At 47.3% G+C, this 15,227-nt stretch overlaps 1 protein-coding gene across 1 annotated transcript in view; it reads right to left on the reverse strand.

The window, feature by feature from the left end:
* Window positions 1-24: 24 nt before the first annotated feature.
* The window catches only part of LOC127238857 (zinc finger protein 180), a 36,679-nt gene continuing 21,476 nt past the window's right edge, over window positions 25-15,227 (reverse strand). The window contains exon 6 of the mRNA XM_051207611.1: window positions 25-2,815. Coding sequence (XP_051063568.1) covers window positions 1,949-2,815 — 867 coding nt within the window. The 3' untranslated portion in view covers window positions 25-1,948. The remainder of the gene's footprint in view (window positions 2,816-15,227) is intronic.

Here is a 15,227-nt window from a genome sequence, read left to right on the forward strand (position 1 = left end):
ATTCAATGGTCCATTAGTTTTTGCTTTTTCTTCTGTCCCATACCAGGAGGCTCTTCTGACAAAGGACAGAGATTTTAGATTTTTCTTTAACAAGCATGCTTGGGTTTAGAGGAGGAGAGAAGTATACTGCAACTCTGAAGCCAGCTTAATCTCTAATTGGATTGGAACTACAAAAAGACCATATGCATTATATGTCTGTGGAGAACAGCAGAAACAAACATTTGGGCAAATTTATAAAATTTATTCTGTTGGAAATGTGATATACCGATAGGACAATTCACTCTTTTTCTGGATCATTTGTCCTTACTCTTTACATGTCTCATCTGTCATGTGGCCTTGAGATTCCTTAACTGGATTCCTTAAACCCTTGAAAAGACAAACACAAATCCTTTCCTCGACCCTAGCTTTGGGGAGGTTCCCTTTTGGCAAGTTATATTTGATCAAATGAAAAGCATTTGTTAGTCATGGTGTTTGAAGAACTATCACCTCTTCTGATTAAGAGGTCTGTCTTGTTCAAATCAAACCTTTATCAATTTTGATGGTATCCATAACTTTTCTTCTCCTGTAGAAACAAAAGCAAAACCTGTTGTCCAAAATAACACATGTCCTGGTTCCCACTTTGAGGTCAACACATCCTTAAATATACAGGCTGATCTATTTCAGTGGCTTTATATTATAATATGAAGAAGCATGTGCTAGAGCACTGTCAGTCATGACTGTAGTAGGATATTCACTTTGTCTCCTTCTGTGGCACTGACCACACCCATTGGGGGTGGAGCCAGGGGCGGAAGTGACCTGGGGAACTAAGTCCCAGCTGTGGGACAGTGCTCTCTTGCAAGCCGCACAGGGAGAGGAGGACTTCTGGAGGCATTCTTGAAAGCAGGAACCTGTTGGTGTTCACCTGTCTATGTTGTGAGTTATTTCTCCCTAAATAAACATCTGTTCAGCCTAATTGTTTATCCTGATCCTTATTAAACTGCGATACATGATGGCCATAAATTCTAACAAATGTGTGACTACACAATCAGCCATTTAAGAACTCAAAGCAGTTGCTCATTGAAATACTTAGTATCTATGGCATGCTGTACGTATTTTAACTTTCCAAATTCTGCTAAATGAAACACATCCATCTGCCAAATTTCACTGGGTAACTTTTAGGTTCCTTCCCACAGGTCATGGAGCTTCGCTATATCAAAGGAAGTAGGGCATTTCTTATAATTTCCTTGGCTTTCTGCCAAGTGATGGAAAAGTCTTTTTTCAAACACTTGCTGTTGGCATGGTGTTTTTTTTTTAAATGAAATTCTGAGGCTTCTAGCATATTTTCCTACCAATAGTTAATCATCATTCCTTGTGCTGTATGTGGTAAATACGTGTTATATATTTCTATTTCTGATTATTTCATGTAATTGAATAAGTAATAAAGTCAATTCTATATCATCACACCTTCCCTTTTAATTAGACCAAAAAGGAGAAATGCTGTGGAATAATCTTGCACACAGTAAAGATTTGTCACTCAAATTGGTCAGTAACCAGACATGAAGTATACACAGAGTGTTGAAACTAAGGATATTGGGAAGGAGGGGGGCAGATTCAGGAGAGACGGGATAGAGGGGAAGTGTGAGATGGGTATAGCACACTGAGAAAAGGTACCATGATGTGGCAGTGTAAATACGGAGTATGGTTAACCTGAAATGTAAGTGTAGTTTGTAATAAGCCTGAGCTATCGGTCAAATGGTCATAAGTCATATTAAGACTCTGAGTGGTAATTTGGGAAGCACCTGCCTGGTAGTTGGGATGGACAGGCTACGAGACATGAAACTCCTGCCTACAATCGTGCTTTTGTTAATTCCTGCTCATGCGCATGTTGTTGAGATTTTTGGAAATCTCTAGTTAGGTTGTTTCCCAACCACCACTGACATTCAAACGAGATACAGGAACTACATTTTCATTAACACAACAGGACGGTATTCGGCAAACCTTCATTTCGGCATAGGTTCTCAGAAGGATGACCACTCCTGTACTCTTCACTCCTACAGAACTCATCACTGCTATGGACTCTTCGATGGATCAGAAGGCCTGAGTTCCTACTGAATCCCTTACCACAAGTGTCACACGTGTAGGGTTTCTCCCCCGTGTGGACTCGCTGATGAGCTTGAAGATGTGACCTCTGGCTGAAGCCCTTCCCACACACCTCACATTTGTATGGCTTCTCCCCGGTGTGGACCCTGTAATGGATCTGGAGACTGGAAGACCGAATGTAGGCCTTCCCACACTCATCACACTGGTAAGGCTTCTCTCCCATGTGGACTCTCTCATGGGCCAGCAGAGTGGAGGCCTTGCTGAAGCCTTTGCCACATTCTCCACACCTATACAATTTTTCCTCTGTGTGAACCCGCTGATGAATTTGCAGATTAGAGTTCCATCTGAAGCCCTTCCCACACTCCTCACACTTGTATGGTTTCTCTCCAGTGTGGACTCTAAGGTGGCCTTGAAGGTTTGAACTCCGACTGAAGCCCTTCCCACAAACCTCACACTTGTATGGTTTCTCCCCGGTGTGAACTCTCTGGTGGTCTTGTAGGTATGAATTCCGACTGAACTCCTTCCCACACTCCTCACACTTGTATGGTTTCTCTCCGGTGTGAACTCTCTGGTGGCCTTGCAGGTAGAAACTCCTACTGAAGCACTTCCCACACTCCTCACACTTGTATGGTTTCTCTCCGGTGTGAACTCTCTGGTGTGCATGCAGGTAGGCACTCTGGCTGAAGACCTTCCCACACTCCTCACACTTGTATGGTTTCTCTCCTGTGTGCACCCTCTGGTGAATGTTAAGAACCCATCTGTGACTGAACCCTTTCCCACAGGTGATGCATTTGTGTGGCTTCTGTTTCTGATGATCTTTGGGGGCTGGAACTCCAGTTACATCCATTCCTACCCTCTTTATTAAAAGGTTTCTCTCGGGGGTGAAGTTGCTGATGGCCTTGAACACACACATTTTGACTGAAGCTGGTACTGCATGAATGTTTATGTGGCTGCTCCCTGGGATGCACTCTTGGAAAGTCCTGGAAATGTGGGGGCAGACTGTAGTGGTTACCACACTCAGAGTTATAGAGAGTCTCTTCCACATCAACTCTGAGATGAGGGTTGAAATTTAAACACTGTGTGAAAGCTTTCCCACCCTCCACACCTGGATATAGCTTCTCTTCAGCATGGATGCTCTGATTAACTGGGAGATATAAACTCTGGTTAGAAACATTCCCATTCTCCTCATATTTGTTGGGCTCTTCCCTAGTGTGGGCCCTAAAACCACTATTACAGTGTAAACAACAATCAGACGTTCTCTCGGGGGATGCTGCAGTTCTGGGAGGTGCCGCCTGGGCGGGCACACCCACAAGCGTTAGGAGGGGAGTCAGGGTGGATGTTCTCACTGGACTGGCACAGTGCTTGCTCCGCACACGCTCTCAGAGGGGAACACAGAGGAGGACCCTCAGCAGCACCTTCATCTCCAGTCTCCACACTGTGATGGATGTGAAGGGCTGACCTGTCGTGACAGCTCTTTCCACGTGAACTGTGTGTCCAGGCCTTCCCTCCTGAGAGGAACTGCTGATGTGAGAGACAGCTGTGGTCCTCACTGTTGCCATGACTCCGGGCTTTTCTACCCTCGGGACCCGGGCAGGGCTCGGGCCCTGCTTTCATCAAGTCCTGCTTAAGTGAGGGCACCTCCATGGTCTCTCCTCTGTAGTCATGGAAACTATGGCTCTCCCCCTTTCTGTGTAACCCCTCATTGTCACTGCGGCATGGGAACCAGCTGATGATGTCACACCTACACAAGTGGTTTCTCGTGAACGTGTGCTGACCTTCCCATGCACAATTACACGCCCTACGGAGATGTGACTCCCACAAAGACTGCTTGGCGCTCAGTGAAGGAAACCCTTGATTTTTCATAGAGGCAGACTCATCATCTTCAGGAGGCAGCACGTAGTTCCCATCTTCAGAAATCTGAACTGGCATGCCTGCACACACCAGGCAAGGAGAATCTCCTTGGTTCTGAGACTCAGTGTTCCTCTCTGGACATCGTTTCATGGAATCCTGTCCCCTGGGTAGCACGCCTGCACCATGTGGCCAGGTCTGACAGGCGCAGAGCACTCTGGGACAACAGGAGTTAAATTCCACAGCATGCCCGTACTTGCTTCCTATGAGGATGAGAATCCAGACAAATGCACAAGTGAACACTTTATTGAAAGACTTTGGGATTTAGCACTTGCCTCACAGCAGGAGACTGACACATCATACTGTTTCTATGGTTACTTACAAAACACCTGATACACACACAGAAGCCACAAAATCATGGCTCTCTGGGTACCTTAAGATCTTGCCTTCAATCACAACATTCAGGAGGATCTCTGGAGGGTTCGATGCCAGTCTGATTTACAGAGCGAGTTCCAAGACAGCCAGGGATATACAAACAAACAGTCTCCAAAACAACAACAACAACAACAAAGGATATGGGTTTTTTCTTTCTTTTTTTTTTTTTTTTTATTCTGTTTTGTGCAACAGCCATAGCTGTCCTGGAACTTGCTCTGTAGATCTGGCTGGCTTCAAACTCACAGAGATGTGGGTTTTTCCTAACAGAATCTGGATATCAAATATGGCCCCATTCAAAATGTCTAGTGAACTCTAAGCATGTCATGGTCTCTTTATCCTCGACTGTGGAGTGATCCAGAGAGGAAACAAAAGGGGACATTCCCAAAGCAAAAAAAATTTCTTTGTCTTCTGTGAGCATGAGTGTGTGGTGTATGTGGTGTGTGTGTGTGGTGTGTGTGAGTGTGTGTGTGTGTGTGTGTGGTCTGTGTGTGTGTGGTGTGTGTGGTCTGTGTTTGTGTGGTGTGTGTGTGGTCTGTGTGTGTGTATGTATGTGTGTGCGTGTGTCTGTGTGTCTGTGTGTGTGTGGTCTGTGTGTGTGTATGTATGTGTGTGCGTGTGTCTGTGTGTCTGTGTGTGTGTGGTCTGTGTGTGTGGGGACTCTATGAGTGTGCTCCAGCCCTGCCATGACTGAGGTGGTCAGATGACAACCTGAGAGTTAGTTTTCTCCCTCTTTCCACCACATGGGATCTAGGGATGGAAGCTGCGTCTCCGGCTTGGTGACAAGCACCCGTATTCATGAAGCCATCTCAGGGCCCTGCTCTGAGCGCTGTAAACCCCATTATCCTACTTATGAAGTGGGGAATCAGTGGAGAGTAAGGGGAGAGATGAATGCCCTGCCCTGAGTTCTGGAAAGTCCTCCCACCCGCTGACCCAGCAGCTCCCACCTGAGAACCCACCTCCCCGGGCCTCCACCATGCCAATCTTCTCTTCAGTCTCCAGCTGGGCTATCAGACCCGGTTTGAAGGGCTCATGTGCTATGGAAGAAAACAGGAAAGCAAACAATTGATCACGTCTCCTTTGTCAAAACTACATAAACAAAGAGCTGGGTATGGAGCACCTGGCAGGTAGAGGCAGGCGGAGCAGAGGTTCCAGACCACCCTCACCTACACAGTGAGTTTGAGAACGGTCTAGCCTGGGCTATAATGGAGGGTGCTACTGACTGGCTTGCTCTTCACACAACTCGGAGCCACCTGGCAGGGCCAACACCACCCACAGGGGCCCGGGCCACAATCACAGCAAGGACTGGTCAAAAAAATGCCAGAGAGACTGCCCCAGGCCAACCTGAGGGAACTGTCTCCTCACCTGAGGTCCCTTGCCCAGGCGACTCTAGCTTGTGTCAAGGTGACAAAACTCTCATGCACAGCTCAAAAGAAGGTGGACGGAGCCACGAGGCACCTCCGGTGCTCAGAGAATGAGGCCAGGAGGCCCCGGGCCCCCACACAGCCGGTCCCTGACCCAGTCCTCGGGGAAACCCAGATCCCAGCCTCACCCACTGACAGCAGCGTCCTGAAGGTCTCTAGCATCACCTCCCGGTACAGCTTCCTCTGGGCAGCGTCCAGCAGCTCCAGCTCCTCCTCGCTGAACACCACAGCCACGTCCTTGAACGTCACCATCCCCTGAGACACCAAACACATGGGTATGACTACACAAGCGGTGGTGCTGAGAAGATGGGCAGGGAGAAGCTGTGTGGGACTCAGAGCCTCTCAGGCAGAGGTACCGATCTCTGCCTTCCATCTGCTGGATCCACCCATGAGGACTGCAAAGAAATCCTTGTGTGTACATGTGTGCGTGTGCATAGGTGCATGGTACACATATGTGTTTCACATGTGTGGTGCATCCTTGTGGATGCATTCATGTGTGCCTGCGTGTACATGCAGTCACGTGTGAGTCTGTGAGTGTGCATGTACATGTATCTATGCACACATGGGTTGTATGTGGAGGTCTTTAAGGAGTTGGTCCTGGCCCTCATCCTTGCAGAACCAGAGTAAGCTACAGCTTCTCCTGCTGCTTCTGCCGGGCTGTGTATTCTAGGCAGCTAAGCTGCCAGCTTCCTGCTGGTTCACCTGCTCCCTCCAGAGTGGGGTTACAGATGTGCACACCCACATCTGTCTTTTTACATTCATTTCAAGGACTGAATTCAGGTCATCGGGATTGTGTGCAAGAAAGAATTCTTGCTGAGCCATCTTCCCAACCCTTTCCACCTTGCTTCATAAGCCAGTATATCCTCACTGAATCTGGAGCGCAGCAATTAAGTCTATTGAGTAATAATTATTCTTTTTCCGCATATTAACCATTTCTTTTTAAAATGTACCTGTGTGTGTGTGCCCGCGTGTGCATGCATGTGCACACGCGTGTGTATGTGTGTGTGTGTATGTGTCCCCAGAGTGTCAGAAATTGTCATGAAAGAACCAGGGAGGGGCTCTGTGGTTAAGGGCACCGGCTGCTCTTGTAGAGGACCCAGGTTTGGTCCCTGGCACCCACATGACAGCTCACAACAGTCTGTAACTCCAGTTCTAGGGGACCTGATGCCTTCTCTGGCTTCCATGGGTAGCAGGCATACACAGGTTGCACAAATGTAAATGCAGGCAGGACACTCACATATATAAAATAAAAATATACAAATCTTAAAGTAAAATAAAAAGAATGAAATAAAATAAAAAGGCAATAAAGTATCTCAGCTGTCACCTAAGGGACATAGGTGCACTGGTGTATATGCATGTGTGTATACACACACACATACACACACACACACAGTTGAGTCTCTAGAATGTCACTTAACTGTATGTATATATATACACACACATATATATACACACACATATATATACATACATATATGCACACACACACACAGTTGAGTCTCTAGAATGTCACATAACTGACAGGTCTCTCAGACTGCTGTTCATGACTTCACTGGCATCACTTGGGATGCTAGGGTCTCTGCCGAATGACAGGCCAGCCTGCCTGTGTTTTGAGTCAAGGTTCTCCATAGGGAAATGGACATGGCAATATCAAACTGTGGGGTGCCCCAGGAAAGTCCACGTTTGTGGGTGGGGAACAACTCAGTGCAAATGGTGGGGTCATCTCAGCTCCATGCGACAGCGTCGGAAGACTTTGAATGAAGACCATTGCGCGTGGAAAGTTTGTCCAATCCCATGTTACATCAGCAGATAGTGCCCATAGGCAGGGGCACTATGAGGGGTGTGGCCCTGGTGGAGGAAGTGTGTCGTGTGCAGGCGGGTTTGAGGTCTCACATGCTCAAGTCACGCCCAATATGGCACAGTGTCCTGTTGCCTGTGGGTCAAGATGTAGAACTCTCAGCTCCTTCCCAGAACCATGGATGTAAGGATTCAGGCAGCATGCTGGCCTGCCCCTACCACCTGGCAGAAAGCACTCACTTTAAAAGGAAGGCCCCTGCACACTTATTCTATTTTTCCCGCTGCTCCCCTGGAGCAGACAGGACTTTTCCTGTCTCCCTCTTCTCTTCTGTCCTCTCTCTGTGTCCATGTCTCTCTACCTCTTTCCCCGTTCCTCCCCTTCGGAATAAAACTTCTCACATAAGCTCTGTTTACCTGGCATATTTGTCCCTCTGCCTCGGTCAACCTCACCTGTCATATAGGATCCGCCATGATCCACCATACATGGTCCCCATACATGCCTTACCATGACAGTGACTGACTGCCACCCCCTCATAATGAACCAAGCTTTGAACTGTAGTCACCCAATAAAATGTTTCCCTTGATGAGAGTTGCCAGGGTCGTGGTGTCTCTTCACAGCAACAGAAACCATAATTAAGAGCATGTAACACAGATGAAAATCAACTCACCTGAAATTCGGCCATTTTCTCCTCCTCTTTTCTAGGAAATGGTGGAGGCCTGGGAAGGCAGGACAGGACAGACACATGAGAGGGGAAATACAACTTGGTCCAGGGGAGGTCAAGATGCCCCTCGCCTCCAGGGGCAGGCACATACATGTGCTGCAAAGTAGGGCACACGGGCCACGGTCCAGCTCCCCCGGGATGTCCACCCTAGGCTATAGGCAGGAAAAGCCTTCCCAAATGTTCACACCCATCCTGGGAAATGTGGTGAAGGGGAGTAATGAAATGTATTGGCTCCAAGTAGCATCAAGGGACAAAATGCCAATGCTCAGAAACTGGTAATGGGCTGAAATGGCTCAGCAGGTAAGGGTGCTTCCTGCCAAGCTAGATGACCTGAGTTTAATCCCCAGGGCCCGCATGGAAGGAGGCAGCTGGCTTCCACAGGTTGTCCTTGGACACCTGCTTCTGGACACACAGACACTAAATAAATATTAGTCATTTTTAAAAGGTGCATGGTGCTAGTATGCCCCCACTGAGTAACCTGAGCCTTAAGCTCATTAACCTTCTACGTTTCAATTCTGTCATCTGCAAACAGGCTGTTACAGTGCTGGCACTCAGGGTTGAGGGCTGCTGGGATTCTGTGCCCCAGGAGTGGACAGCTACTGTAAGGAATAAAAATCCCTATGTGCCTATGACTGCCCAGAAATGAATTCTACTCTGCATCAGAGAATTGCCCCTGCCCCCTGACTCAGCGAGAGGATGGAATATGCGCCAATGGGCGAAGACCTTCTGTATATATTTTTCTCTTATTGGTTGATGAATAGAACACTGATGGCCAGTAGGCAGGCAGAAAGTGTAGGCCGGGCTGCCAGAGGAGGAGACTTGTGAGGAGAAGAGGTGGAGAGAAACCGTGGAGAGACGCCATGTTGACACCAGGAAGATACAGCGCACCAGGCGTTCTCTGGTAAGATAAGGCCATGTAGAAATACATAGATTACTAGTTATGGATTAATAATTAAGAGTTACCCAGTGAGAAGCTCTAGCTTTGGCCAAGAGTTTATAAATTAATATAAGCTTATGTGTGTTTATTTTGGGCAAGGCGGCTATAGGCCCAGGATAGAAAGAAATTGCCTAGAATCCCCAGGGAGGGGCTGGAGGCTCGTCTCAGTGATAGAGTACATGCCTAGAATTCCCAGTGAGGGACTCCGGATGTGCTACCATGACTAGCCCCAATCTTTACTCTTTTTTACAAAAAATTGTATTTGGTTTATTAGTGTGACATTTGATTTTAATTACCAACTTGAAACAACCCAGAATCACCTGGAAACTGAATATCAATAATGGATCATCTAGCTTAGCATGTGGGCATCTTTTTCTCTTAATATTTTTGTATTGCTATTGGGTACGAGTGCTCTATGTATACACAGTCTACAAGCCTGAAGAGAGTATCAGTATTATACATGGTTGTGAGCTGCAAAGTGGTTGCTGGGAATTGAACTCAGGACCTCTGGAAGAGCAGCCAGTGCTCTTAACCTCTGAGCCATCTCCCCAGCCCATCTGTGGGGTTAACTTAACTGATGGATGTGGGAAGACACAGCCCACTGTAGGAGGCACTATTCCCTAGGCAAGGGGTTCTGAACTGGAAAAGAGCAGAGAAACTCAACTGAGCAGAAGTCAGCAAGCAAGCATGAATGCATGCATGCATGCATAAATTTCTTCTTCTCTTGACTCTGGGTATGATGCAACCAGCTGCTTCAAGCTCCTGCTGGGATTTTCCCACAATGATGGCCCAGAACCTGGAACTGTCAGCTGAAATAAACTTTCCCTTCTGTGCTGCTTTTCCTCAGAGGATTTTATCACAGCAACGTTGTAAAACCAGAACAGTTGGCGTCCTGTAACTACTGAGGTGGCTGGACTTCAGCCCACCAATGTATTCTTCTTGTGATTTCTCCTCCCAGATTTTATTTCCCTTACTCACTGTCTGCTTCCATTTGGGCTGGTGTGTGTGTGTGTGTATGTGTGTATTGTGTATGTATGTATTTTTACAAGTTCACTCATTTCTTAGCTTCAGAATTTGTTTGGTCCATCTTGGATTGCAACAAACACATCTCTTTGTTCACAATGTGTATTTTAGATTGCTAAAATTAAATTTTATTTACTTATTGTGTGGCCATGCACATATTATACCACATCTACAGAGGTTAGACGACAATTATTGAAGTTGGTTCTCTCCTTCTAACATGTGGGTCCTGGGATTGAACTCAGGTCGGCAGGCTTGGCTGCAGGTGCCTTTTCCTGTCAAACCATCTCAGTGGCCCTGCACCGTGTTTAATACTACCATTTAAAACCTACGTGTGGGGCAGGAGAGTTTAAGTGCACTGGCTGCTCTTCCAGAGGTTCTGAGTTCAATTCCCAGCAACCACATGGTGGCTCACAACCATCTGTAATGAGATCTGGTGCCCTTTTCTTGTGTGCAGGGTTACATTCAGACAGAGCATTGTATACATGATAGATTTAAGAATAAAAATCTTCCTACTTGCGAAATACAGAAACTGTTTACATTGCATGTGCTCTGCTATAGACAATACATTCTACAGCTAAGAAAGATGCATGTTTTATGCCTTCGGCTTTCAGGTTCCAGAGGGTTCCCTGACGGTAGGGACAGTATGACAACAGGTGGCAGGCGTGGCATCAGGAGCAGGGATCTGGGAGCTCCCATCTTGAACCCAAAGCACGAAGTAGAGAGAGCAAACTGCGGCGAAGTAAAACCTTCCGTCCTCAGAGCCTCACCAGCCCCTCGAGCCCATGACTACTTTCCCCAGCAAAGCCAAACCTCCAGAAGCATCCCCTTCCCCTACCTCTGGGCCACTTATTCAAAGGCCTGAGACTACGGGATCATTTCTCACTCAGACAACCACGCCGCGTTCTGCTGCCTCTCTCCCCTGAGTCTTTTTCAAATCCAGGGTTACGAAGGCAAGATGTGTGTGTGGGGGGGGGGCACCGGGCTCCATCAACACCCGCCCCCCAGAAGTCACAGTGGGCACTGGAGGCAACAGCTGGGGACGACTGTCTCCACGAGAATCCACACCCGAGTCGTTTAGGGTCTGGCAGAGGGCAGGCTGGGGCCGGGACCCTGCAGCAGGAGCTCTGGGAGCATCCGTGGGTCCCTGCAGCTCCCGGGGACCGGGGTGCTTCTCCGCAACGGGGCAAGCACTCGGAGCACAATGTCCCAGGCTGCGAGATGGCACCGCTGGCAGTGGCCGGGGCTGCGGGAGGGGGCGCGGGGCTGCGACGGGGCCGGGACCCGCACCATCCTGGTGACCGCCAGCCCCTGCCAGGCCCGAGTCAGTGTGCGCAACCGCGGCGCGCTCGGGCAGGCTCACTCAAAGCCCACCCGCGCCCTGCCCTTCGGAGGCAGAGTTCCTTCCCCAGGGTCCACGCCTCGTGGCCACCGCCCGCGGCGACCCGAAAAGTCCCCGGCACATGCGGCAGGGGACAGCGCAGGGACGGCTCACCTTTCCGAGAGAAACACAGGCCGCGGCCTCGCACACCTGGGGCGGAAGCGACTCTTCCCGCACAGGCCGCTGGACTACACTTCCCAGAATTCCCCGGGGAAGCGGAGGCGACACACAGACTGCTGCAGAGGAGGTTCTGCGTGAATACCGTGTCTTCTCGGACTACATTTCCCAAAAGTCACGACAAGAATAGCGCGGCCCTCCAAGCCTCCTGCAGCGGAAATCATCTTCGTATCCTGGGAATGGGAGTGTGGTGGACTACATTTCCCAGAATTCCCAAGGTTCCTCCTTGCTTTTTTTTTTTTCGATAGGGGAAGTGCTACTATGAGAAAACTGGATTAAATGTCACAACTTCCAGGTCCGTTTCTGAAGATAAAAATCTTTTCACCACAAGCTTTTCCATCTTTTTGTGGAAGGCTGTGTTAAACGGCGCCTTTCTAGAGTGTGTCAGAGGAGGCTTGGGTCTTCTGGCCTACAGTTCCTGGCATCTGCAGGAACTCCTTCCAGGCAGTGTGCTCCCTTCGAGACCATTTGCATGGGTCACCGAGTTTAGGGGATTCTCAGTCTGCATCCTACCGAGAGCCATGTATCTTCAGCGCTCCAGTCTCTACCCCCTTTGTAATCTTGGAAAAGGGAAACTTTTCAAATGTGACATTCAAGGAATCTCAAGCAAAGCAAACTGAACAGAGCTACCATGCACCCAGTGTAATAAGGTTTTCTATTTAAAAAAAAATAATAAAAAATAGCGCGGAGGACCTTGGAATACAGAAAGAAGAGGAAGAAGAAATTTTAAATAGTTGAATATATGTATATTCACCATGTGATTGTAGTTCCTACGGAAGCCAGAAGAGGGTGTCACGTCCCCTGAAATGACTTGCAAACAATTGTGAGGATCTGGCATAGGTTCTTGTAGTTGGCTGATTTTACTCTTTTCACTCTTTGGGGGCAACATCATCCAGCTCCCAAATAAAAACTCCCCAAATAAAAGCTCCTAGAATCTTACTATTAGTTATAAGTGCCTGGCTTTACTGGCCTGTTTCCAGCCAGGCACTTATTTTCTTTAATTATTCAGTCTTCTTTTTGCCCCTGGGCTATTGTCCGTTCGGCTCTTTATTTGACCATCAGATGTTTTAGACAGGCAAAGTGGTGCAGCTTCACAGAGTTAAACAAATGCAATGTAAAAGAATGCAACATATCTTTGCATCTTTAAAGACAAATGTTCCACTGCATAAACAAATGTAACACACCTTAAAATAATACTCCACAATACGTCCCCCGTTTGTCTAAATAAAAATGAAAGGTTTTAAGTTTAACATAGTAAAATAAAATTCAACAAAACGTCATCAAGTAAGAATTACGTTTGTATTTAGCAAATTCAGAGAAAGCACTCCACCAGGGAGCTGGAGAGTTGGCTCAGCAGTTAAGAAAACATTCCACCATCCATCCCATCTTAGTGACTCAAAAGTTTTATACCTAATTTACTTTCTGTCATAACTAAGGAAAACTATAGCTTTAGTTCAGTCTTTAAGTCCCTCAAATACCCAGAAGGATGTAATATTTGCAAGTGTTACAGCTCTGGAGGGAAAGACTTCCTGGATAACTGAAGTTCTGGGGGAAGAGTATCCTGAGTTGTCAGAAGTCAGGTTATACCTACAGTTATGAAGGGAGATATCCTGGATAACTACAGCGGTGAGGTACCCTGACTTTTCAGGGTGTTAAGCTATACCTGAAGTTGGGGTCCAGTGGGGTTGTTCTCCCCGAAATATGTGGCAATTCTGCTCTTTGGGAGATAAAGAGCTGTTACAGCTGAGCCCGGCTCTGTACCTCATGGGAGTTTCCCAGCAGATCAACCTCTTTCTTTTCAGCTCCAGCCTCAGATGTTGCTACTTCTGCCTCACTCTGCTAAAGCGGAAACCCCTGCAGAAATGTAGCAATCTGCTCTGGGTTGATAACTTCTGCTCTGCTCCTAAGGGACTTTCCCAAGAGAGGTGTCATTTATTTTATTCATTTATTTATTTATTTTTTCTCTTAACAGCTAAGGGAGCTTCCCAGAAGATATGCAGCTCTACTGCAGGGAAAGAAGGCCTTCACCCCAATTCAAGAAAGATTTATTTGAGAAGGACGAATCAGAGAGAGTGGCTGCCTTTGCCAGGGTGGAGGAGGGCACCTGCTAAATGAACAGGCAGAAGGGCTTCATTGATTCTGGTTTCAGGACCAAGGTGTTTCTTTCACTGGCTCTGTGTTCAGGCTCAGGGTGTGTTCCTTTGGTTGGCTCTGACTTCAGGGTCAGGATGGTTTTCTTTGACTTTACCCTACAATATTACATAACAAAAGAGACATCTTGCTGCCTGGACAGTCGCCCAAATGGATCATCCATTTTCAGCCTACAGGCCCAGAATACCTAGCAGACTTTTTAGTGGAGCAGGAAATTTGAAGGACTCTCCTAACTTGTATTGGCAAATTCTGTGTCCTGCCGAATGTCTGGCAGACTCATCTGTGAAGCAGGGGTTTTGAAGGACTGTCCTGTCTTGTTTTGGCAAAGTTCAGGAGTTCCTTTCCTGTGGGTCCTACATACAAAGTTTATACAGCACACTGTCAAGCAGTCAAGGCAAAGGCAGTTTGTTGCCCTAATGGTTCACCTTGCCACAATGAAAAAAAAAAAAAAACAAAACAACTCCTTTGTAGTATCTTCAATGCTATCATCCTTTTATGAAATAAATTGGTGCTGCCAGAAGCTGATGTGTTTCATGGTCTTGAAAAACATTAGGTTATTAAATATAGACACTGTAGTCTATAGGTCCCTGAAGTGTCTGAATATAAGCTGTCTAAAATACGTCTGTCTATCCATGAAAACACACCTAATGTGACTAAAAGTTCAAATAGTATAAATTAGCCACTATTCTCATTTCTTAATTGTACATTGCGCTTTTAAATCAGTTGCATAACACAATACCCCACACAAGAGTAGAAACATATATACAGTGTAACAAAATTAACTTCAGTTTTGTATCAATATACTAAAATGCAGACCAGTGCAAAATATCTCAGATAAATAGTTGTCTTTTTCTCCTGTATTCCCCTAAATTCTAACATCTATTACTATTGTTTTTGCTCTTTTGAGCCTTTTTTTTTTTCTTTATAAGTGCTTGGCCTTAGCTTGGCTAGTTTCTTATTTCTAATTTACCTCTTCTACCTTTTCACCCTGGGTTTTTATCTTTCTTACTTCTGCAACTCTTACTTCATGCCTAGCTGGGTGGCTGGCTGGCTGGGTGGGTGGCTGGGTGGGTGGCTGGCTGGGTGGGTGGCTGGGTGGCTGGGTGGCTGGGTGGCTGGCTGGGTGGCTGGGTGGCTGGGTGGCTGGCTGGCTGGGTGGCTGGCTGGCTGGGTGGGTGGCTGGCTGGGTGGGTGGCTGGCTGGCTGGGTGGGTGGGTGGCTGGCTGGCTGGCTGGCTGGCTGGCTGGCTGGGTGGGTGG

Source organism: Phodopus roborovskii, unplaced genomic scaffold (assembly GCF_943737965.1).
Source record: "Phodopus roborovskii unplaced genomic scaffold, PHOROB, whole genome shotgun sequence".
Taxonomy (NCBI): Eukaryota; Metazoa; Chordata; class Mammalia; order Rodentia; family Cricetidae; genus Phodopus; species Phodopus roborovskii.